The 24908-nt window shown below is 43.6% G+C and overlaps 1 protein-coding gene across 1 annotated transcript in view; it reads right to left on the bottom strand.

The window, feature by feature from the left end:
• Nucleotides 1-10650, bottom strand: part of fam124a (family with sequence similarity 124 member A) — a 58579-nt gene extending 47929 nt beyond the window's left edge. The window contains exons 1-2 of the mRNA XM_014165668.3: nt 10407-10650; nt 797-828 (exon numbers count right to left, since the gene is read on the bottom strand). Of these exons, the coding sequence (XP_014021143.1) occupies nt 797-828; nt 10407-10480 (106 nt within the window). The 5' untranslated portion in view covers nt 10481-10650. The remainder of the gene's footprint in view (nt 1-796; nt 829-10406) is intronic.
• Nucleotides 10651-24908: the final 14258 nt, after the last annotated feature.

The following is a 24908-nucleotide window of genomic DNA, read 5'->3' as shown; positions in this document are numbered from 1 at the left end:
GAGAGGTAGAACATGTTGCAGTGTGTTGAGAGGTAGAACATGTTGCAGTGTGTTGAGAGGTAGAACATGTTGCAGTGTGTTGAGAGGTAGAACATGTTGCAGTGTGTTGAGAGGTAGAACATGTTGCAGTGTGTTGAGAGGTAGAACATGTTGCAGTGTGTTGAGAGGTAGAACATGTTACAGTGTGTTGAGAGGTAGAACATGTTGCAGTGTGATGAGAGGTAGAACATGTTGCAGTGTGTTGAGAGGTAGAACATGTTGCAGTGTGATGAGAGGTAGAACATGTTGCAGTGTGTTGAGAGGTAGAACATGTTGCAGTGTGATGAGAGGTAGAACATGTTGCAGTGTGTTGAGAGGTAGAACATGTTGCAGTGTGTTGAGAGGTAGAACATGTTGCAGTGTGATGGAGAGGTAGAACATGTTGCAGTGTGTTGAGAGGTAGAACATGTTACAGTGTGTTGAGAGGTAGAACATGTTGCAGTGTGATGAGAGGTAGAACATGTTGCAGTGTGATGAGAGGTAGAACATGTTGCAGTGTGATGGAGAGGTAGAACATGTTGCAGTGTGTGGAGAGGTAGAACATGTTGCAGTGTGTTGAGAGGTAGAACATGTTGCAGTGTGTTGAGAGGTAGAACATGTTGCAGTGTGTTGAGAGGTAGAACATGTTGCTGTGTGATGGAGAGGTAGAAACATGTTGCAGTGTGATGGAGAGGTAGAACATGTTGCAGTGTGTTCAGTGTGTTGGATAGCTGCTGGTGCAAGTTGAGATGTTTTAAGTTGACGTTGGTTTACTTACTGCCCGCTGAAGACATGGGACTGTAATCAGACCTGCAGTAAAACAGAGAGAGACATTAGTTCCAGTTCTCCAGCACTTTTAGTCATTTAAGGGTTTGTTACTCATATTTCAAAGTTGGGGAGTACATCTGGACAAATACTACTGTTGGAGAGGTTAGTGTGTAGTCAACTAACTGTTTCCTATAACATAGGTATAACAACTATCTCTTTATTGAACCTTTATTTAACTAGGTAAGTCAGTTAAGAACAAATTCTTATTTGCAATGACGGCCTACCCCGGCCAAACCGCTGGGCCAATTGTGCGCCACCCTATGAGACTCCCAATAACAGCCGGTTGTGATGCAGCCTGGATTCGAACCAGGGACTGCAGTGACGCCTCTGTGCCGTGAGATGCAGTGCCTTAGACTGCTGCGGCACTCAGGAGCCCTAAATTATCTTCAGATGTTCTTAGAAAATGTTGACTTAAGTGATTACGTAAAATGTAATTGACCAAGTGAATAATTTCTCCATCTTTAAGAGAGGGTGAAGCGAAAATCTGCTCCAGAGTCAGATGAAACAATAACAAAGCGTCTGGAAATGTATCCACTCTCAAATTCATAGACGGAGCTACGCAAGGACTACATCGTATTAACCACAATGCACTGTGCTGTTCTGTATGGTCTATTGTAGTCTCCTCTCATAGTGGCTGAGCGTGCGGAGCACCCTGAGTCTGGCGAAAGAGACTAGAACACCATCCCAAATAGCACCTTGTTCCTTATATAGTCCCTGGTCAAAAGTAGTGCACTACATAGGGAATAGGGTGCCATTTGGGACTCCACAAATGTCTACTGTAAGGCTAATGTACCAGACTAACACTAATACATCTCAAGATCAGCATGATGTTTATCATACTTCTACTCTTTAAGTATGACCTCACTGGGTCTTTTGAGTTAACGGACGACACTCGTATATATTAGAGCAGAGCAGTCCAACCTCTTCCTGGAGATCTACTGTCCTGTAGGTTATCAGTCCAACCCTCTTCCTGGAGATCTACCGTCCTGTAGGTTATCAGTCCAACCCTCTTCCTGGAGATCTACCGTCCTGTAGGTTATCAGTCCAACCCTCTTCCTGGAGATCTACTGTCCTGTAGGTTTTCAGTCCAACCCTCTTCCTGGAGATCTACTGTCCTGTAGGTTATCAGTCCAACCCTCTTCCTGGAGATCTACTGTCCTGTAGGTTATCAGTCCAACCCTCTTCCTGGAGATCTACTGTCCTGTAGGTTATCACTCCAAACCTCTTCCTGGAGATCTACCGTCCTGTAGGTTATCAGTCCAACCCTCTTCCTGGAGATCTACCGTCCTGTAGGTTATCAGTCCAACCCTCTTCCTGGAGATCTACCGTCCTGTAGGTTATCAGTCCAACCCTCTTCCTGGAGATCTACCGTCCTGTAGGTTATCAGTCCAACCCTCTTCCTGGAGATCTACCGTCCTGTAGGTTATCAGTCCAACCCTCTTCCTGGAGATCTACCGTCCTGTAGGTTATCAGTCCAACCCTCTTCCTGGAGATCTACCGTCCTGTAGGTTATCAGTCCAACCCTCTTCCTGGAGATCTACTGTCATGTAGGTTATCAGTCCAACCCTCTTTCTGGAGATCTACTGTCCTGTAGGTTTTCAGTCCAACCCTCTTCCTGGAGATCTACTGTCCTGTAGGTTATCAGTCCAACCCTCTTCCTGGAGATCTACTGTCCTGTAGGTTATCAGTCCAACTCTAATTTAGCGTATCTGATTCAGCTAGTTAAGGTCTTGTTGAGCAGCTAATAAGTAGAATCAGGTGTGGACTGAAACCCTACAGGACAACAGATCTCCAGGAAGAGGGTTGGGCAGCCCTGTATTAGAGTGTAAAGAACATCTGAAAGACCTTCCCTGTCGCTCTCTAATTTAATCGGAACTGAAGTCAACAGAAGAGTTGTTTACTGACGGTTCTGTTTCCTAAAGTAGATCAAACCGGTAATCACACTAATGAACACTGGTAATGTACAGAGACACAGACAGACAGACAGAGAGAGAGAGAGAGAGAGAGAGAGAGAGAGAGAGAGAGAGAGAGAGAGAGAGAGAGAGAGAGAGAGAGAGAGAGAGAGAGAGAGAGAGAGAGAGAGAGAGAGAGAGAGAGAGAGAGAGAGAGAGAGAGAGAGAGAGAGAGAGAGAGAGAGAGAGAGAGAGAGAGAGAGAGAGAGAGAGAGAGAGAGAGAGAGAGAGAGAGAGAGAGAGAGAGAGAGAGAGAGAGAGAGAGAGAGAGAGAGAGAGAGACAACGGGCTCCCAAGTGGCGCAGCGGTCTAAGGCACTGTATCTCAGTGCAAGAGGTGTCACTACAGTCCCTGGTTCGAATCGAGTCCCATAGGGCGGTGTACAATTGGCCCAGCATCGTCCAGGGTAGGCCGTCATTGTAAATAAGAATTTGTTCTTAACTGACTTGCCTAGTTAAATAAAGGTTCAATTTAAATATATATATATATATATACACTGCTCAAAAAAATAAAGGGAACACTTAAACAACACATCCTAGATCTGAATGAAATAAATAATCTTATTAAATACTTTTTTCTTTACATAGTTGAATGTGCTGACAACAAAATCACACAAAAATAATCAATGGAAATCCAATTTATCAAACCATGGAGGTCTGGATTTGGAGTCACACTCAAAATTAAAGTGGAAAACCACACTACAGGCTGATCCAACTTTGATGTAATGTCCTTAAAACAAGTCAAAATGAGGCTCAGTAGTGTGTGTGGCCTCCACATGCCTGTATGACCTCCCTACAACGCCTGGGCATGCTCCTGATGAGGTGGCGGATGGTCTCCTGAGGGATCTCCTCCCAGACCTGGACTAAAGCATCCGCCACTCCTGGACAGTCTGTGGTGCAATGTGGCGTTGGTGGATGGCGCGAGACATGAGGATGCAGGCAGCAGAACGTTCTCCACGGCGTCTCCAGACTCTGTCACGTCTGTCACGTGCTCAGTGTGAACCTGCTTTCATCTGTGAAGAGCACAGGGCGCCAGTGGCGAATTTGCCAATCTTGGTGTTCTCTGGCAAATGCCAAATGTCCTGCACGGTGTTGGGCTGTAAGCACAAGCCCCACCTGTGGACGTCGGGCCCTCATACTACCCTCATGGAGTCTGTTTCTGACCGTTTGAGCAGACACATGCACATTTGTGGCCTGCTGGAGGTCATTTTGCAGGGCTCTGGCAGTGCTTCTCCTGCTCCTCCTTGCACAAAGGCGGAGGTAGCAGTCCTGCTGCTGGGTTGTTGCCCTCCTACGGCCTTCTCCACGTCTCCTGATGTACTGGCCTGTCTCCTGGTAGCGCCTCCATGCTCTGGACACTACGCTGACAGACACAGCAAACCTTCTTGCCACAGCTCGCATTGATGTGCCATCCTGGATGAGCTGCACTACCTGAGCCAATTGTGTGGGTTGTAGACTCCGTCTCATGCTACCACTAGAGTGAAAGCACCGCCAGCATTCAAAAGTGACCAAAACATCAGCCAGGAAGCATAGGAACTGAGAAGTGGTCTGTGGTCTCCACCTGCAGAACCACTCCTTTATTGGGGGTGTCTTGCTAATTGCCTATAATTTCCACCTGTTGTCTATTCCATTTGCACAACAGCATGTGAAATTTTTTGTCAATCAGTGTTGCTTCCTAAGTGGACAGTTTGATTTCACAGAAGTGTGATTGACTTGGAGTTACATTGTGTTGTTTAAGTGTTCCCTTTATTTTTTTGAGCAGTGTATATATATAAAAAAAATTAAAAAGACAGAGGCTCCCTCCAAGAAAAACAAAGGAAGACAGAGGGATTCACGTAGGAAAACAGGAAGAGGAGGAGGAACAAGAGAAGGGTGGGGAGCAGAGTGGTAATGCTGAAGCTTTATAGGCCTACAGTATAGAATAGTAGGGTTTGTACTGAGTGCTCTCTGGGGTTTTTGGCAGGGCAGCCTCAGACCCAGTTAGCGGGCCTCACTCTCTCTTCCCCAGTCTGGCTAGAGAGCTAAAGAGCACGACGGCCACACCATCTCACTTCATCTACCGCCAAACTAAATAAACACAACTCTGCCTTACATAAACAAAGGCCAGTCATGCATATTAAGCCTACGTCCCCAAATTGAACACTATTACCTATTTAGTGCACTACTATTTAGGGAATAGGGTGCCATTTTGTATGCAACTAAGTTTCCCCTGAGAACGACCACTTAGTTTATAGCCTATCTATAATGGTATTATGTGCATGACATAGCTCTGTGGTTAGATTAATAAGTGTACAGGGTTCTGAGAGAGACTGAGAGAAAGAAAGAGACAGAAATAGAGAGAGAGAGACAGAGAGAGATAGACAGAGAGAGAGAGACAGAGAGAGAGACAGAGAGAGAGAGACAGAGAGAGAGAGAGACAGAGAGACAGAGAGAGACAGAGAGAGAGAGAGAGAGAGAGAGAGAGAGAGAGAGAGAGACAGAGAGAGACAGAGAGAGAGAGAGAGAGAGAGAGAGAGAGGTGAGGGGGAAGATGAGTTAAGAGGAGAAATATGGACCAGAGTAAACATTCCTGAGAGGATATGACCCAGTCAGACCGGAGCGAGTGTCAAGTTATCATAAGAGAATATGTGCTTTTCCGTTCACATCAGCGTTTTCCAGTCCTTTGTCCGTTTCCGAACCCTCACTGGCTATCACACGCAAACAAGATGATTTATAGAGATTGAATGATGACAGATAGATGTTCTCATAGTGTAAAATCTGAGAAGTTAGCTGTCAAAGGCCTCAGGTGAATCCCAGGCTGAACACTGATTTAACATCAGCTTCACCGGTCCTGTTTCTAACCTTTACCACCGGGAGCTTAGAAGCCAAACGGACCTTAGATCAGGTGTCGAGATTTAATTTCAATTCAAATACATTTTTCCTGACACCGTCTTCAATTGTTAGGGAGGTTAAAATGGGAGAGAACAGCTCTTTCTGGGATGAAATGCAGCCAAAGGACATCCAGTAACTTCACAGCAGTTTTGACTGTAGTTTTTGTGGACTAGATTCTGAGGTTGGAAAGAAGGGTTGATGAGGTGGGGTTTGGGTTTGGAGGGGGGGGACCAGATCACATCAAACTAACCTACAGAGGAAGGTTTAATTCAACTGCAAGGTGGAATCAGCTGAATTGCCACAATGTTGTCGATAATTTAGCATTTCCCCCTTTCACATTGATGGAAGTGAAAGTCAATGACAGAGCATCACACACAACCCCTACCCCTTGTAGCTGGCTTGAATCCCCCACCCCCCCACACACACACACACACACACACACTTCACTGATACACACTAACCTAAACACACACACACACACACACTTCACTGATACACACTAACCTAAACACATACACACACTTCACTGATACACACTAACCTAAACACACACACACACACTTCACTGATACACACTAACCTAAACACATACACACACTTCACTGATACACACACACACACACACACACAAACACACACACACTTCATTAATACACACTAACCTAAACACATACACACACTTCACTGATACACACTAACCTAAACACACACACTTCACTAATACACACTAACCTAAAAACACACACACACTTCACTAATACACACTAACCTAAACACACACACACACTTCACTAATACACACTAACCTAAACACACACTTCATTAATACACACTAACCTAAACACACACTTCACTAATACACACTAACCTAAACACACACTTCACTAATACACACTAACCTAAACACACACACACACTTCACTAATACACACTAACCTAAACACACACACACACTTCACTAATACACACTAACCTAAACACACACACTTCACTAATACACACTAACCTAAACACACACTTCACTAATACACACTAACCTAAACACACACTTCACTGATACACACTAACCTAAACACACACTTCACTAATACACACTAACCTAAACACACACTTCACTAATACACACTAACCTAAACACACACACACACTTCACTAATACACACTAACCTAAACACACACTTCACTAATACACACTAACCTAAACACACACTTCACTAATACACACTAACCTAAACACACACACACACTTCACTAATACACACTAACCTAAACACACACACACACTTCACTAATACACACTAACCTAAACACACACTTCACTAATACACACTAACCTAAACACACACTTCACTAATACACACTAACCTAAACACACACACACACTTCACTGATACACACTAACCTAAACACACACTTCACTAATACACACTAACCTAAACACACACTTCACTAATACACACTAACCTAAACACACACACACACTTCACTAATACACACTAACCTAAACACACACTTCACTAATACACACTAACCTAAACACACACTTCACTAATACACACTAACCTAAACACACACACACACTTCACTAATACACACTAACCTAAACACACACACTTCACTGATACACACTAACCTAAACACACACTTCACTAATACACACTAACCTAAACACACACACACACACTGCACTGATACACACTAACCTAAACACACACTTCACTAATACACACTAACCTAAACACACACACACACACTGCACTAATACACACTAACCTAAACACACACCCTTCACTAATACACACTAACCTAAACACACACACACACACACTTCACTAATACACACTAACCTAAACACACACTTCACTAATACACACTAACCTAAACACACACACACACACTTCACTAATACACACTAACCTAAACACACACTTCACTAATACACACTAACCTAAACACACACTTCACTAATACACACTAACCTAAACACACACACACACTTCACTAATACACACTAACCTAAACACACACTTCACTAATACACACTAACCTAAACACACACTTCACTAATACACACTAACCTAAACACACACACTTCACTGATACACACTAACCTAAACACACACTTCACTGATACACACTAACCTAAACACACACTTCACTAATACACACTAACCTAAACACACACTTCACTAATACACACTAACCTAAACACACACACTTCACTAATACACACTAACCTAAACACACACACTTCACTGATACACACTAACCTAAACACACACTTCACTAATACACACTAACCTAAACACACACACACACTGCACTAATACACACTAACCTAAACACACACACTTCACTAATACACACTAACCTAAACACACACACACACACTTCACTAATACACACTAACCTAAACACACACTTCACTAATACACACTAACCTAAACACACACACACACACTTCACTAATACACACTAACCTAAACACACACTTCACTAATACACACTAACCTAAACACACACACACACTTCACTAATACACACTAACCTAAACACACACTTCACTAATACACACTAACCTAAACACACACTTCACTAATACACACTAACCTAAACACACACACACACTTCACTGATACACACTAACCTAAACACACACACACACTTCACTGATACACACTAACCTAAACACACACTTCACTAATACACACTAACCTAAACACACACTTCACTAATACACACTAACCTAAACACACACACACACACTTCACTGATACACACTAACCTAAACACACACTTCACTAATACACACTAACCTAAACACACACTTCACTAATACACACTAACCTAAACACACACACACACTTCACTAATACACACTAACCTAAACACACACTTCACTAATACACACTAACCTAAACACACACTTCACTAATACACACTAACCTAAACACACACACTTCACTAATACACACTAACCTAAACACACACACTTCACTGATACACACTAACCTAAACACACACTTCACTAATACACACTAACCTAAACACACACACACACACTGCACTAATACACACTAACCTAAACACACACCCTTCACTAATACACACTAACCTAAACACACACACACACTTCACTAATACACACTAACCTAAACACACACTTCACTAATACACACTAACCTAAACACACACACACACACTTCACTAATACACACTAACCTAAACACACACTTCACTAATACACACTAACCTAAACACACACTTCACTAATACACACTAACCTAAACACACACACACACTTCACTAATACACACTAACCTAAACACACACTTCACTAATACACACTAACCTAAACACACACTTCACTAATACACACTAACCTAAACACACACACTTCACTAATACACACTAACCTAAACACACACACTTCACTGATACACACTAACCTAAACACACACTTCACTAATACACACTAACCTAAACACACACACACACTGCACTAATACACACTAACCTAAACACACACACTTCACTAATACACACTAACCTAAACACACACACACACACTTCACTAATACACACTAACCTAAACACACACTTCACTAATACACACTAACCTAAACACACACACACACACTTCACTAATACACACTAACCTAAACACACACTTCACTAATACACACTAACCTAAACACACACTTCACTAATACACACTAACCTAAACACACACTTCACTAATACACACTAACCTAAACACACACTTCACTAATACACACTAACCTAAACACACACTTCACTAATACACACTAACCTAAACACACACTTCACTAATACACACTAAGCTAAACACACACTTCACTAATACACACTAACCTACATTAGTAACCGTTGTGAAATGGCTAGCTAGTTGGCGGTGCGCGACAGTAGCGTTATAAAAAGAAAACAGTGACGTCACTCGCTCTGAGACGCTCGTTTCCTTTCCTCTGCAAGAGCCGTGGCTTTAGTGGAGCGACAGGTAACGATGCTTCGAGGGGGACTGTTTTTTTATCGTTGTGGTTCAAGCCCAGGTTGGGGAAAGAAGAAGGACACTAGGCTACACACACACACACACACACACACACACCTAGCCTACACACCAAAGTCATCAGCAACATACCAAACCAGGGAGCATCTTTGCTTAATAGCTGAAAACAAACAATGAACAACACATTTATATTTGATGTTTGGATTAATATAGCATTGAAAGCATCATTAGGCTACAATTCATCAAACTCTCAGATCTGTGTCAAAGGAACACATTACAATCTGTTCTTAATTAAAGATAGTCATTAGTTCCACATTGCCAGCTACTTTCCACATAAGCATTAGGGTTTTAAATCTCCCGTGGCAGATGTCCTAGTGCTTAGCGCCAAGCAGCATATGGATGGGTGAACAACGAGCTGAGGAACTTTTCCAAACTCAATTAAGTTTTCCCGGCCCCCCATACAATCAAAACATTCTGCTGCCTTTCCTCCTCCTCCTGCTGTAATCTGTCAAACCAAATGAATGAGCTTTGTGAGACTTGACGATTGGATCAAGTGACTTGACTCTCGTCTACAGGTCTGTGACATAATTAAAGTCTTACTAAACATTGGAATAACATGTTGATACAGTAGGCTAACTAAGAGAAAGATGTAAGTGCTTTTCAAGACGTGGAGAAGTAAGTTCCTCAACCAACTAAACCCCAAAAACTCACCCTCCAGTCTCTGCTCCTGAATCCACGCAGTCATCTTCTGTTGAATTCTTCTCCATCTCAGAGGATAACGACATATTTACTTTGCATTATTTCTCAATTGTTCAGAAACCTTTGTTGAAGTGCGGCTCTAAACACCCTTCTTCGACGTTAAAAGAAGAGAGGGAACAGAGGAGAGGGAACAGAAGAGAGGAGAAGAGACGCGGACCGCTGCAGAACATTCTCCTGATCCAGCAGCAACAGGCTTGCTGGCTCCCCACTGCGTCATCATCCGCGTTCATTTAGCAAATGGTTGTCTTTGTCGCCTGCATGTGGTACTACGAGGTACTGTCGTACCTACTCTGATTAAATTATACAAAATACTGTATTATCAAGTTGTTATGAAATGAGAATTACACCAAACATTTAAAAGCAATTGGACAGTTTGATGAAAAAGCTTTAAATAAAGGTTAAAATGTAATGTCACGTGATTGCGCTAAACAAAGGGTCCCAATGATGTACACTAGTACAGTGATATTGGAGAATGTGTGGGGTTCTTCGGCTGTCCCCATAGGAGAATCCTTTGAAGAACCCTTTTGGGTTCCATGTAGAACCCTTTCCACAAAGAGTTCTAAATGGAGCCCAAAAGGGTTCTACCTGGAACCAAAAAGGGTTCTACCTGGAACCAAAAAGGGTTCTACCTGGAACCAAAAAGGATTCTCCTATGGGGGACAGCTGAAGAACCCTTTTGGAACCCTTTTGTCTAAGAGTTGTAGACTTTAGCTTTGGAGTCTGTAGGCTCTGTGATGGTCCTGCCTCTTCCTGCTTCTTCCTGCCTCTTCCTGCCTCATCCACCCTTTATCTTTCATCTAGATCTGTTTTGGTTCTTCTGTTCTGTAAAGACAGAGCCTGGGTCGCCATTGGGATTAATATTATAAATACGTCCGATAGTTGTCCAATTAATAAAGAAGGAGATTGACTATCAAAACACCCCTTACTCTCACCACTCCTTCTCATTGGTCTGGTAGAGAGAGGGGGTGTGGTCTGGTAGAGAGAGGGGGTGTGGTCTGGTAGAGAGAGTGGGTGTGGTCTGGTAGAGAGAGTGGGTGTGGTCTGGTAGAGAGAGGGGGTGTGGTCTGGTAAAGAGAGGGGGTGTGGTCTGGTAGAGAAAGGGGGTGTGGTCTGGTAGAGAAAGGGGGTGTGGTCTGGTAGAGAGAGGGGGTGTGGTCTGGTAGAGAAAGGGTGTGTGGTCAGGTAGAGAAAGGGGGTGTGGTCTGGTAGGGAGAGGGGGTGTGGTCTGGTAGAGAGAGTGGGTGTGGTCTGGTAGAGAGAGGGGGTGTGGTCTGGTAGAGAGAGGGGGTGTGGTCTGGTAGAGAAAGGGTGTGTGGTCTGGTAGAGAAAGGGGGTGTGGTCTGGTAGAGAAAGGGGGTGTGGTCTGGTAGAGAAAGGGGATTTGGTCTGGTAGGGAGAGGGGATTTGGTCTGGTAGGGAGAGGGGGTGTGGTCTGGTAGAGAGAGGGGGTGTGGTCTGGTAGGGAGAGGGGGTGTGGTCTGGTAGAGAGAGGGGGTGTGGTCTGGTAGAGAGAGGAGGAGTTCCGTGGACATCTTGGTCTCTTGTTGTTTTGTTATTATCCAAGCTACAACTGACCAATGTATAACCAGGACTATCACTAACACCACATGATGCCCACTGTGTTACAGCTGATCAACCTTCAACACAACTCTTCCATCTCATGATCTATGACCAGACCTAATGGATCCCACTGGGTCATTTGAGAATTTAGGGTGTTTTCACACTTTGTGTCTTTCAGTCAGTTTTTGTGAACTCTGTGCGGTTTGCCTCCCTTTTTTTGCTCAGTTTGAACACTCCAGAGGAACTGTTGCCGCAAAGTTGGAAGCACAGATTCGTCTAGATTGTAGAATGACATTGTATGCTGTAGTGTTAAGATTTCACTTCACATAAAAAATCAGCCCCAGAACATTATTCCTCCTCCACCAAACTTTACAGTTGACACTATTCATTCGGGCAGGTAGCGTTCTCCTGGCATCCGCCAAACCCAGATTAGTCCGTTTGACTGCCAGATGGTGAAGCTTGATTCATCACTCCAGAGAATACGTTTCCACTGTTCTATGGCGACAAGCTATACACCACTCCAGCCGACGCTTTGCATTGTCCATGGTGATCTTAGGCTTGTGTGCGGCTGCTCGGCCATGGAAACCCCGAGGAACAGTTTTTTGTGCTGAAGTTGTTTCCAGAGGCATTTTGGAACTCGGTAGTGTGTGTTGCAACAGAGGACAGACGATTTTTACACGCCTCAGCAATCGGCGGTCCTGTTCTGTGAGCTTGTGTGGCCTACCACTTTGCGACTGAGCCGTTGTTGCTCCTAGACATTTCCACTTCACAAAAACCGCACTTACAGTTGACCGGGGCAGCTCTAGCAGGGCAGAAATTTGACAAACTGACTTGTTGGAAAGGTGGCATCCTATGACGGTGCCACATTGTAAGTCACTGAGCTCTTCAGTAAGGCCATTCTACTGCCAATGTTTGTCTATGGAGATTGAATGTGGTGTGCTCAATTTTATACACCTGTCAGCAATTGATGTGGCTAAAATAGCCGAATCCACTAATTTGAAAGGGTGTCCACATACTTCTGGCCATGTAGTGTACGATGCCATCCTATCTAAGGCACACAGACAACTGAAGAATACATGTTTCTTCTGAAAAGGGGACAGAGAGTGTAAACTAAGATTGAGTACCTATCTCTGTCTGTCTGTCTGTCTGTCTGTCTGTCTGTCTGTCTGTCTGTCTGTCTGTCTGTCTGTCTGTCTGTCTGTCTGTCTGTCTGTCTGTCTGTCTGTCTGTCTGTCTGTCTGTCTGTGACTTTCAAATCAAATCAAATCAAATCAATTTATATAGCCCTTCGTACATCAGCTGATATCTCAAAGTGCTGTACAGAAACCCAGCCTAAAACCCCAAACAGCAAGCAATGCATGTGAAAGATGCACGGTGGCTAGGAAAAACTCCCTAGGAAAAACTCCCTAGAAAGGCCAAAAACCTAGGAAGAAACCTAGAGAGGAACCAGGCTATGAGGGATGGCCAGTCCTCTTCTGGCTGTGCAGGGTGGATATTATAACAGAACATGGTCAAGATGTTAAAATGTTCATAAATGTCCAGCATGGTCAAATAATAATAATCATAGTAGTTGTCGAGGGTGCAACAAGCACGTCCGGTGAACAGGTCAGGGTTCCATAGCCGCAGGCAGAACAGTTGAAACTGGAGCAGCAGCACGGCCAGGTGGACTCGGGACAGCAAGGAGTCATCATACCAGGTAGTCCTGAGGCATGGTCCTAGGGCTCAGGTCCTCCGAGAGAAAGACAGAAAGAGAGAAAGAGAGAATTAGAGAGAGCATATTTAAATTCACACAGGACACCGGATAAGACAAGAGAAATACTCCAGATGTAACAGACTGACCCTAGCCCCCCGACACATAAACTACTGCAGCATAAATACTGGAGGCTGAGACAGGAGTAATAGTCTATTACTATTATAGACTATTACTTTGCTGAGTAATAGTCTATAATAAGATACAGATTAGCTCAAATATCAGATTGATGATTGGTGATTGATGATTGATGATTGGTGATTGATGATTGGTGATTGATGATTGGTGATTGGTGGTTGGTGATTGGTGATTGATGATTGATGATTGGTGGTTGGTGATTGATGATTAGTGATTGGTGATTGGTGATTGATGATTGGTGATTGATGATTGGTGATTGATGATTGGTGACTGATGATTGGTGATTGGTGATTGATGATTGATGATTGGTGATTGGTGATTGATGATTGGTGATTGTTGATTGATGATTGTTGATTGATGATTGAAGTTTTTGTAAGTGGAAATCACTGCTGTCATTTTGAGGGGACATAATCAGTTGACCTTTCCCCTCCTCCCTTTGAAAACAGCTTATTGTTGGTAAAATGAATAGACTGCTGATAGAGATGGAGATAGATACTTCTTTACTATCTATCAGGTGGTCCATACTCATAACAGATCTGTTGAGTATGGTACAACAACAAGTAGGCCAGTAGGGTTCATGCTGGGAAGGAGAACACTGTCTATAGGCCTATAATGTGATACTGTTTTGATACAACTACTGAATGGTTAAATGCCTGTGAGAGGGAGGTGAGATTTAGCTCCTAGAAGACCAGTTGTAGCCTGTAGAAATTGGCTAAATTGGTGTTATGACTGTGTTAGCGAGTGTTGTTAGCTATTTAATGGGTTTGTTTGTTAAACCAAGGTTTCTAAAACCCAGGCAAACTGGTGACCCAGGGACCCCACCCAGGCAAACCGGTGACCCAGGGACCCCACCCAGACAAACCGGTGACCCAGGGACCCCACCCAGACAAACTGGTGACCCAGGGACCCCCACCCAGACAAACCAGTGAATCAGGGACCCCCAACCAGGCAACCTGGGGACCCAGGGACCCCACCCAGTCAAACTGGTGACCCAGGGACCCCCACCCAGACAAACCGGTGAATCAGGGACCCCACCCAGACAACCTGGGGACCCAGGGACCCCACCCAGTCAAACTGGTGACCCAGGGACCCCCACCCAGACAAACCGGTGAATCAGGGACCCCCAACCAGGCAAACCGGTGAACCAGGGACCCCCAACTAGGCAAACCAGTGACCCAGGGACCCACATCATTCATTAGAAAACAAATCATCAGGTTAATGATAATGGAAAGAACAAATCATCAACATTTTTAAAATAATAGATTTGATAGATAGTTATTCATTATTTTGACTTGGAAGAGGAAGTGTAAACTATCTCTAAAATATATACTCTAAGACAACTGTCATGAATCACAGAGTGTGAGACACCACACATTTACTGTGTCAGACAGTTCACCAGACAGTTTATCAGACAGTGTATCAGACAGTTCATCAGACAGTTCACCAGACAGTTCACCAGACAGTTCACCAGACAGTTCACCAGACAGTTCACCAGACAGTTCACCAGACAGTTCATCAGACAGTTCATCAGACAGTTCATCAGACAGTTCATCAGACAGTTCATCAGACAGTTCACCAGACAGTTCACCAGACAGTTCATCAGACAGTTCATCAGACAGTTCACCAGACAGTTCATCAGACAGTTCACCAGACAGTTCACCAGACAGTTCATCAGACAGTTCATCAGAAAGTTTATCAGACAGTTCATCAGACAGTTCATCAGTATCTGCCTGGCTGTTCTCTCTCAGTGTGCCTTTGTGGTGATGCCAGATTGCCAGTGTCAATCCAGATGACCTGGACTGAATGTGACAGCAGTGTGTGGTTCTTCAGGCCATGCCAAGGCCAATTGTAGTCTTTCTGTTTGTCTGTAATATATTACATTGTGTGTGTTTGTCTGTAATATATTACATTGTGTGTGTTTGACTGTAATATATTACATTGCGTGTGTTTGACTGTAATATATTACATTGCGTGTGTTTGACTGTAATATATCACATTGCGCGTGTTTGACTGTAATATATTACTTTGTGTGTGTTTGACTGTAATATATTACATGCGTGTGTTTGGCTGTAATATATTACATTGCATGTGTTTGACCGTAATATATTGCATTGTGTGTGTTTGGCTGTAATATATTACATTGCTTCATGTTTAGATATGATTTGAGAGATTCCCCTCCTGGAAGTCATTGTACAATGCTAACACTCTGAGTTGACTAAGGTAAATACATGACTATGTTTGAATAACACTACTGTCATCACATTAAATGGCTAGTGCTGCACCCACATCTAAATCACGTTTAAAATGACTTGCACATTAGGAACCATTCTCTAACCCCCCCCTCCCCCATCTCCTCCTCTTCAGGTGTTCAATGCCAAAACAGCAGAGCAACTCAGTCACAATACGGTGCAGAGCTTTCGATTTTGCTTCTGGGCGGCAAGGAGACCCCTCCCGCCCCCAGCTTCGTTAAAACCATTGACGACTACGTACCGTTTTCAAGCAATTGTTAAATACATTTTATAACTGTTTGGTTTTAATATCACCTCTTGAAGATCATATTCAGAACTACTCATTTCTGATTGTTAATGTTAGCCAGCTGTAGCTAACAGTACACTTTAACTTGAAATGAAAACAACTTTCTGACAAAATTACAAACGTGTAATATCTGAAAATGTAGCCTGCTAGACTCTCTTACCCGTGATACGTGGATGGACACGGATGCCATGGTTGCTCTTAGTTTGAAGATGTAATCCAGAGACAGGTGTTTTATACAACAGCCTTCTGTGTGTTCTTTTTTTCTACCCCGTCTCCATATTTGCAATCAAACGGCACAATTTTCTCCATCTCCTTAGCTATCACACTCTAATTCCACTGATTTTAAAACTCGGTCCTCCAGAAGGTGGAGTGCAACACTGATGCAGTTCTTCGTGATATCTTAAAAAAAAGAAGCAATTTTTTAGAAAGGATTACCTACACATACTGACCAGCTCATATTATAGACAGAAGCGTGCTACATGACAGACCAATCCGAACTCATCTCTCTGCATATCCAACCCACTCATTATCTCAGCCAATCATGGCTAGCGGGAAGGATGCTGTCTTTTTTGGTGGCTAAACCAACGATGCTCGTAATTTAACAATTGTATTCCTTTTTACAGATGGCTGACAAGTTTGTTATTAAGGCTTATTAAGGAACATGAATGCATTGTTCCAGAAGCTATTTCTGCCAACAAAATAAACACATTTTGATCAAATAAAAAAATGTTTACGTTCAAATGGCTCTCCTGTGAAGTAGTGACGCGTGACATACAAATCAAATCAAAGTGTATTTGTCACGTGCGCCGAATATAACAGGTGTAGACCTTACAGCGAAATGCTTACTTACAGGCTCTAACCAACAGTGCAAAAAAAGGTATTAGGTGAACAATAGGTAAGTAAAGAAATAAAACAACAGTAAAAAGACAGTGAAAAATAACAGTAGCGAGGCTATAACAGTAGTGAGGTAACATACAGGTACCGATTAGTTGGGCTGATTGAGGTAGTATGTACATGAATGCATAGTTAAAGTGACTATGCATACATGATAAACAGAGAGTAGCAGCAGCATAAAAGAGAGGTTGCGGGGGGCACAGAATGCAAACAGTCCGGTTAGCCATTTGGTTAACTGTTCAGGAATCTTATGGGTTGGGGGTAAAAACTGTTGAGAAACCTTTTTGTCCTAGACTTGGCACTCCGGTACCACTTGCCATGCAGTAGTAGAGAGAACAGTCTATGACTGGTGTGGCTGGGGTCTTTGACAATTTTTAGGGCCTTCCTCTGACACCGCCTGGTGTAGAGGTCCTGGATGGCAGGCAGGTTAGCCCCAGTGATGTACTGGGCCGTATGCACTACCCTCAGTAGTGCATTGCGGTCGGAGGCTGAGCAATTGCCGTACCAGGCAGTGATGCAACGAGTCAGGATGCTCTCGATGGTGCAGCTGTAGAACCTTTTGAGGATCTCAGGACCCATGCCAAATCTTTATTGTTTCCTGAGGGGGAATAGGCTTTGTCGTGCCCTCTTCACGACTGTCTTGGTGTGTTTGAACCATTCTAGTTTGTTGGTGATGTGGACACCAAGGAACTTGAAGCTCTCAACCTGCTCCACTACAGCCACATCGATGAGAATGGGGGAGTGCTCGGTCCTCCTTTTCATGTTGTCCACAATCATCTCCTTAGTCTTGGTTATGTTGAGGGATAGGTTGTTATTCTGGCACCACCCGGCCAGGTCTCTGACCTCCTCCCTGTAGGCTGTCTCGTCATTGTCGGTGATCAGGCCTACCACTGTTATGTCGTCTGCAAACTTAATGATGGTGTTGGAGTCGTGCCTGGCCATGCAGTCGTGGGTGAACAGGGAGTACAGGAGGGGACTGAGCACGCACCCCTGGGGGGCTCCAGTGTTGAGGATCAGCGTGGCAGATGTGTTGCTACCTACCCTCACCACCTGGGGGCAGCCAGTCAGGAAGTCCAGGATCCAGTTGCAGAGGGAGGTGTTTAGTCCCAGGATCCTTACCTTAGTGATGAGCTTTGAGGGTACTATGGTGTTGAACGCTGAGCTGTAGTCAATGAATAGCATTCTCACATAGGTGTTCCTTTTGTCCAGGTGGGAAAGGGCAGTGTGGAGTGCAATAGAGATTGCATCATCTGTGGATCTGTTAGGGCGGTATGCAAATTGGAGTGGGTCTAGGGTTTCTGGGATAATGGTGTTGATGTGAGCCCTTACCAGCCTTTCAAAACACTTCATGGCTACAGACGTGAGTGCTACGGGTCTGTCGTATTTTAGGCAGGTTGCCTTCGTGTTCTTGGGCATAGGGACTATGGTGGTGTGCTTGAAACATGTTGGTATTACAGACTCAATCACGGACATGTTGAAAATGTCAGTGAAGACACCTGCCAGTTGGTCAGCACACGTCCTGGTAATCCCTCTGGCCCCACAGCCTTGTGAATGTTGACCTGTTTAAAGGTCTTACTCACGTCGGCTACGGAGAGCGTGATTACACAGTCATCCGGAACAGCTGAAGCTCTCATGCATGCCTTAGTTTTGCTTGCCTCGAAGTGAGCATAGAAGTGGTTTAGCTCATCTGGTAGGCTCGTGTCACTGGGCAGCTCGCGGCTGTGCTTCCCTTTGTAGTCTGTAATAGTTTGCAAGCCCTGCAAGCATTGACCATCCATGATATCAAATGTATGTTTTAAGGCTATATAATGTTTGTTTACATTTTCACTGTTTACAAACATTGGAGTAAATCAAACAAGCTTATATTTGGGGTTCTGATGGAGTGTGACAGTTGAACTAAGCTCCTGAGGCATTTCTAAGTTAAATTCTTCAAGAATCAATGGATACATATTATTAATTTCTATGTCCAAAAATGAATGTAGCAACTGCTGATTGCCCCACTAACGAACTTTCCGTGTTGCCGGTAATTTTACTTCCGCGTCATTTTATGTAAATTACATGTTATAGAAGGGTCCAGACACATTTTTGTGATTCCACATTCCACACTTCCTCATCCTCGTTCTGTAGTATGGTGGCCGGGAAAAACACGCACAAAAGCAAAAAAAATAAAATTAAGATTTACGTCCTTTTAGAAACTGCAAAGCTCACACTGTACAGTAGGTATGCTGGACTTTACTATATGTACAATGTGCAGGGATACTGGAGTGATATACTGTAGAGGTATTTGCTCCGTTCCACATCAACAGGGCTGCAGTGAAGTGGGTTGAGAGCTTCATGTCACTAAGTGTCCAAATCACTAAGTACTTAAAATGGTCAACTCACATGCGCACAGTTGTGAAGAAGGACCGACAAGAAGTTGAAAAGGGTTGGCATGGGCCCTCAAATCCTCATAAAGTAGCTATCTGAGTTTACTGTCTCTCACAGGACTCTACACACTTACGCACACTGACACTCCAACACACACACACACACACACACACACACACACACACACACACACACACACACACACACACACACACACACACACACACACACACACACACACACACACACACACACACACACACACACTTATACTGACTCTACACACATGCACACCCACACACTCACATACAATCATCAAATACACTGCTGCGACACTGTTTATCATATATCCTGATGCCTATCACTCCAGTATCCCTGTCTCCTTCCCCCTATACATATCTACCTCCATCACTCCAGTATCCCTGTCTCCTTCCCCCTATACATATCTACCTCCATCACTCCAGTATCCCTGTCCCCTTACCCCAATACATATCTACCTCCATCACTCCAGTATCCCTGTCCCCTTACCCCTATACATATCTACCTCCATCACTCCAGTATCCCTGTCCCCTATACATATCTACCTCCATCACTCCAGTATCCCTGTCCCCTTACCCCTATACATATCTACCTCCATCACTCCAGTATCCCTGTCTCCTTCCCCCTATACATATCTACCTCCATCACTCCAGTATCCCTGTCTCCTTCCCCCTATACATATCTACCTCCATCACTCCACTATCCCTGTCACCTTACCCCTATACATATCTACCTCCATCACTCCAGTATCCCTGTCCCCTTACCCCTATACATATCTACCTCCATCACTCCAGTATCCCTGTCCCCTTACCCCTATACATATCTACCTCCATCACTCCAGTATCCCTGTCCCCTTACCCCTATACATATCTACCTCCATCACTCCAGTATCCCTGTCCCCTTACCCCAATACATATCTATCTCCATCACTCCAGTATCCCTGTCCCCTTACCCCAATACATATCTATCTCCATCACTCCAGTATCCCTGTCTCCTTCCCCTATACATATCTACCTCCATCACTCCAGTATCCCTGTCCCCTTACCCCTATACATATCTACCTCCATCACTCCAGTATCCCTGTCCCCTTACCCCTATACATATCTACCTCCATCACTCCAGTATCCCTGTCCCCTTACCCCTATACATATCTACCTCCATCACTCCAGTATCCCTGTCCCCTTACCCCAATACATATCTATCTCCATCACTCCAGTATCCCTGTCCCCTTACCCCAATACATATCTATCTCCATCACTCCAGTATCCCTGTCTCCTTCCCCTATACATATCTACCTCCATCACTCCAGTATCCCTGTCCCCTTACCCCTATACATATCTACCTCCATCACTCCAGTATCCCTGTCCCCTTACCCCGATACATATCTACCTCCATCACTCCAGTATCCCTGTCCCCTTACCCCAATACATATCTACCTCCATCACTCCAGTATCCCTGTCCCCTTACCCCGATACATATCTACCTCCATCACTCCAGTATCCCTGTCCCCTTACCCCTATACATATCTACCTCCATCACTCCAGTATCCCTGTCCCCTTACCCCTATACATATCTACCTCCATCACTCCAGTATCCCCTTACCCCTATACATATCTACCTCCATCACACCAGTATCCCTGTCCCCTTACCCCAATACATATCTACCTCCATCACTCCAGTATCCCTGTCCCCTTACCCCTATCTACCTCCATCACTCCAGTATCCCTGTCCCCTTACCCCTATACATATCTACCTCCATCACTCCAGTATCCCTGCACATTGTTAATATGGTACTGGTACTGACCCTGTATATAGTCACCTTACCCCAATACAAATCTACCTCCATCACTCCAGTATCCCTGTCCCCTTACCCCTATCTACCTCCATCACTCCAGTATCCGTGTCCCCTTACCCCTATACATATCTACCTCCATCACTCCAGTATCCCTGCACATTGTTAATATGGTACTGGTACTGACCCTGTATATAGTCACCTTACCCCAATACAAATCTACCTCCATCACTCCAGTATCCCTGTCCCCTTACCCCTATCTACCTCCATCACACCAGTATCCCTGTGGAACACTTTCGACACCTTGTAGATTCCTCGACAAATTGAGGCTGTTCTGATGCAACTCAATATTAGGAACATGTTCTAATTTTGAAAATATATTTTACATTTTTTATTAATAAATAAATAACTGTTAAACTCTGAACTTAAGTGTTCCCCACTTCATCAATTTGGGTCAGAAAATAGACAGTGACATACTGTATCATTCAAAAGCTACAGCACTTGTCTTTCTGGAAATTGAGCTCAAAACTTACTGCTAGTGATGTCATAAGAATGCCGCCGCACAGTGTGCTGTGTGGTTATGTGACGAAAAACACATTCTATGGGATCGAATGGTGGGCTTTGGCACAGATGGGGTTCCATCTATAGTGGGACGGCGAGCAGGCCTCTACACTCTAGTTATTAATGTGTCTCCCTCTGCCATATTTGAACGCATTGTATGTTACACCCACTCTGCTATAAAAGATACACCGAGAGCAACAGGCGGCAAAAGAACTGAGCGCAGAACTCGGAGATATACTACAGCAGGTAACTTCGATTGTAAAACTACTTCAAACCACATCCACTGACTGTGATCCTGGCCTAGTTGACATGCCGGTATGTGAAATCGAACAGCTGATCGAGCTGTAATGTGACCGAATGTGTTCACGGATCACTACGGGGAGTTTTAGTTCATGACTCAAAGGGAAATACCCTGCTGTCTCCCCCTGAGCTTTAATACGGCATTCAAAACCACTGGGAACACAGAACTGGGAACTCGGAAATCTGCGACTTCCGACATCAGTGATTTCATGACTACTGTGAACTCAGAAAACTGGGGAAAATCGTTTTGAACGGTGATCCAACTCGGAAACTCTGACCTCTTTCTAGCGCTCCGGCCTTTCCGACCTGAAGATCACTGACGTCACGATTTGACAACGTATTTTTCAGAGTTGTCTTGAAAGCACAATAAAACTCATGGTATCCTTCTTCAGCTCATATCTGTGTGAAGCTCGATTCTGTGCTCTCGTCGGCATTAAAACCAAATATTGATCCAGGTTGAACGTGAGATCAGAGATGAGGTGCACACTGTCCGACGCACAGAATCAATTCAATTCAATTAAAGGGCTTTATTGGCATGGAAAACATGTTTACATTACCAAAGCAAGTGAAGTAGATAATAAACAAAAGATCAATAAACAATACAAAACTGACAGTAAACATTACACTCACAAAATGTTCAAAGAATAAAGACATTTCAAAATGTCATACTATGTATATATACAGTGTTGTAACGATGTGCAAATAGTTCAAGTACAAAAGGGAAAATAAATAAATATATATATGGGTTGTATTTACAATGGTGTTTGTTCTTCACTGGTTGCCCTTTTCTTGTGACAACAGGTCATAAATCTTGCTGCTGTGATGTCACACTGTGGTATTTCACCCAGTAGACATGGGGGTTTCTAAAAATGATTTGTGGGTCTGTGTAATTTGAGGGAAATATGTGTCTCTAATATGGTCATACATTTGGCAGGAGGTTAGAAAGTGCAGCTCAGTTTCCACCTCATGTTATCCGTACATAGTCAAAGATTTCCTTCATTTTGGGTCAGTCACAGTGGTCAGGTATTCTGCCACTGTGTTCTCTCTGTTTAGGGCCAAATAACATTCTAGTTTGCTCTGTTTTTTGGTAAATTCTTTCCAATGTGTCAAGTCATTATCTTTTTGTTTTCTCAATTCTCATCATCTGGGTCTAATTGTGTTGCTGTCCTGGGGCTCTGTGGGGTGTGTTTGTGTTTGTGAACAGAGCCCCAGGACCAGCTTGCTTAGGGGGCTCTTCTCCAGGTTTATTTCTCTGTAGGTGATGGCTTTGTTATGGAAGGTTTGGGAATTGCTTCCTTTTAGGTGGTTGTAGAATTTAACAGCTCTTTTCTGGATTTTGAAAATTAGTGGGTTTCGGCATAATTCTGCTCTGCATGCATTATTTGGTGTTTTATGTTGTACACTGAGGATATTTTTGCTGAATTCTGCATTTTGTGAATTCTTGGTTGGTGAGCGGACCCCAGACCTCACAACCATAAAGGGCAATGGGTTCTATAACTGATTCAAATACTTTTAGCCAGATCCTAATTGGTATGTCGAATTTTATGTTCCTTTTGATGGCATAGAAGACCCTTCTTACCTTGTCTCTTAGATCGATCACAGCTTTGTTTAAATTACCTGTGGCTCTGATGTTTAGGCTGAGGTATGCATACATTTTTGTGTGCTCTAGGGTAACGGTGTCTGGATGGAATTATGTCAGACTAATTTGCAATTGACTGCCATAGCCCCACATTAAAAGTATGTGATGATGAGTTGTGAAGACAATCAGAAATACTGTTAGAATGTTTTTCAATTGACTGCCATAGCCCCAAATAAAAAAGTAAACATTGGCTGTTAATTACACACATGGTTGAGGTAGCGAGAATTTTCAGATATCAAAATGGGGTCATGGGCCAAAAAAAGTTTAGGAACTCCTGCCCAATGTCATATTCATAGAAAATTAAATGTATGTCGTCACCAAAAGTGCTACATTATTGTACGCATGGAAAGGGTACCCCCTGGTGGTCATCGGAATGCAATGCATCCACATTTAATTTGCCGTCACCTTGAATACGTCCTCCAAATATACTGTTGATCACACTCGTTTCCAATGGGGAAAAATGAATGGTAGAATAAGTTGTACGTTTCCTCGCCTGTCAGTTTGTTATTTAAAAAATAATAATTGATAACTCGCTTGGGTCATTTTTTAAGATGTCAGTCTTGAAAATTCGTTCAGCCATTTTCCCACAGTGACGAAGTGGCCAAGTCTTGTCATGTGATCTTCTAGTGGATGAACTGGGAATCAGACACGATATCTGATTTGCATCAGTGGAAAGGTTATGACTTCAACTTCCACCTCATATGTATGTAAATCATTCCTGTAAGACGAAAAATGAAGGCATGGTACGTTGCACATGCCCTGCACTTTTAAAATGGCTATGTTCCTATGCCAATGTGCGCATGTTTTGAGCGCCACCGTTAGGTACAAGATATTACAAAAAATAACATCTATTTTATTTTATCCCTTTGTAATGGTAAT

This window comes from Salmo salar, chromosome 21, assembly GCF_965601325.2.
Source record: "Salmo salar chromosome 21, fSalSal1, whole genome shotgun sequence".
NCBI lineage: Eukaryota > Metazoa > Chordata > Actinopteri > Salmoniformes > Salmonidae > Salmo > Salmo salar.
The sequence above is the reverse complement of the archived record's forward strand: the minus strand, read 5'-3'. Positions and strand labels throughout refer to the sequence as shown.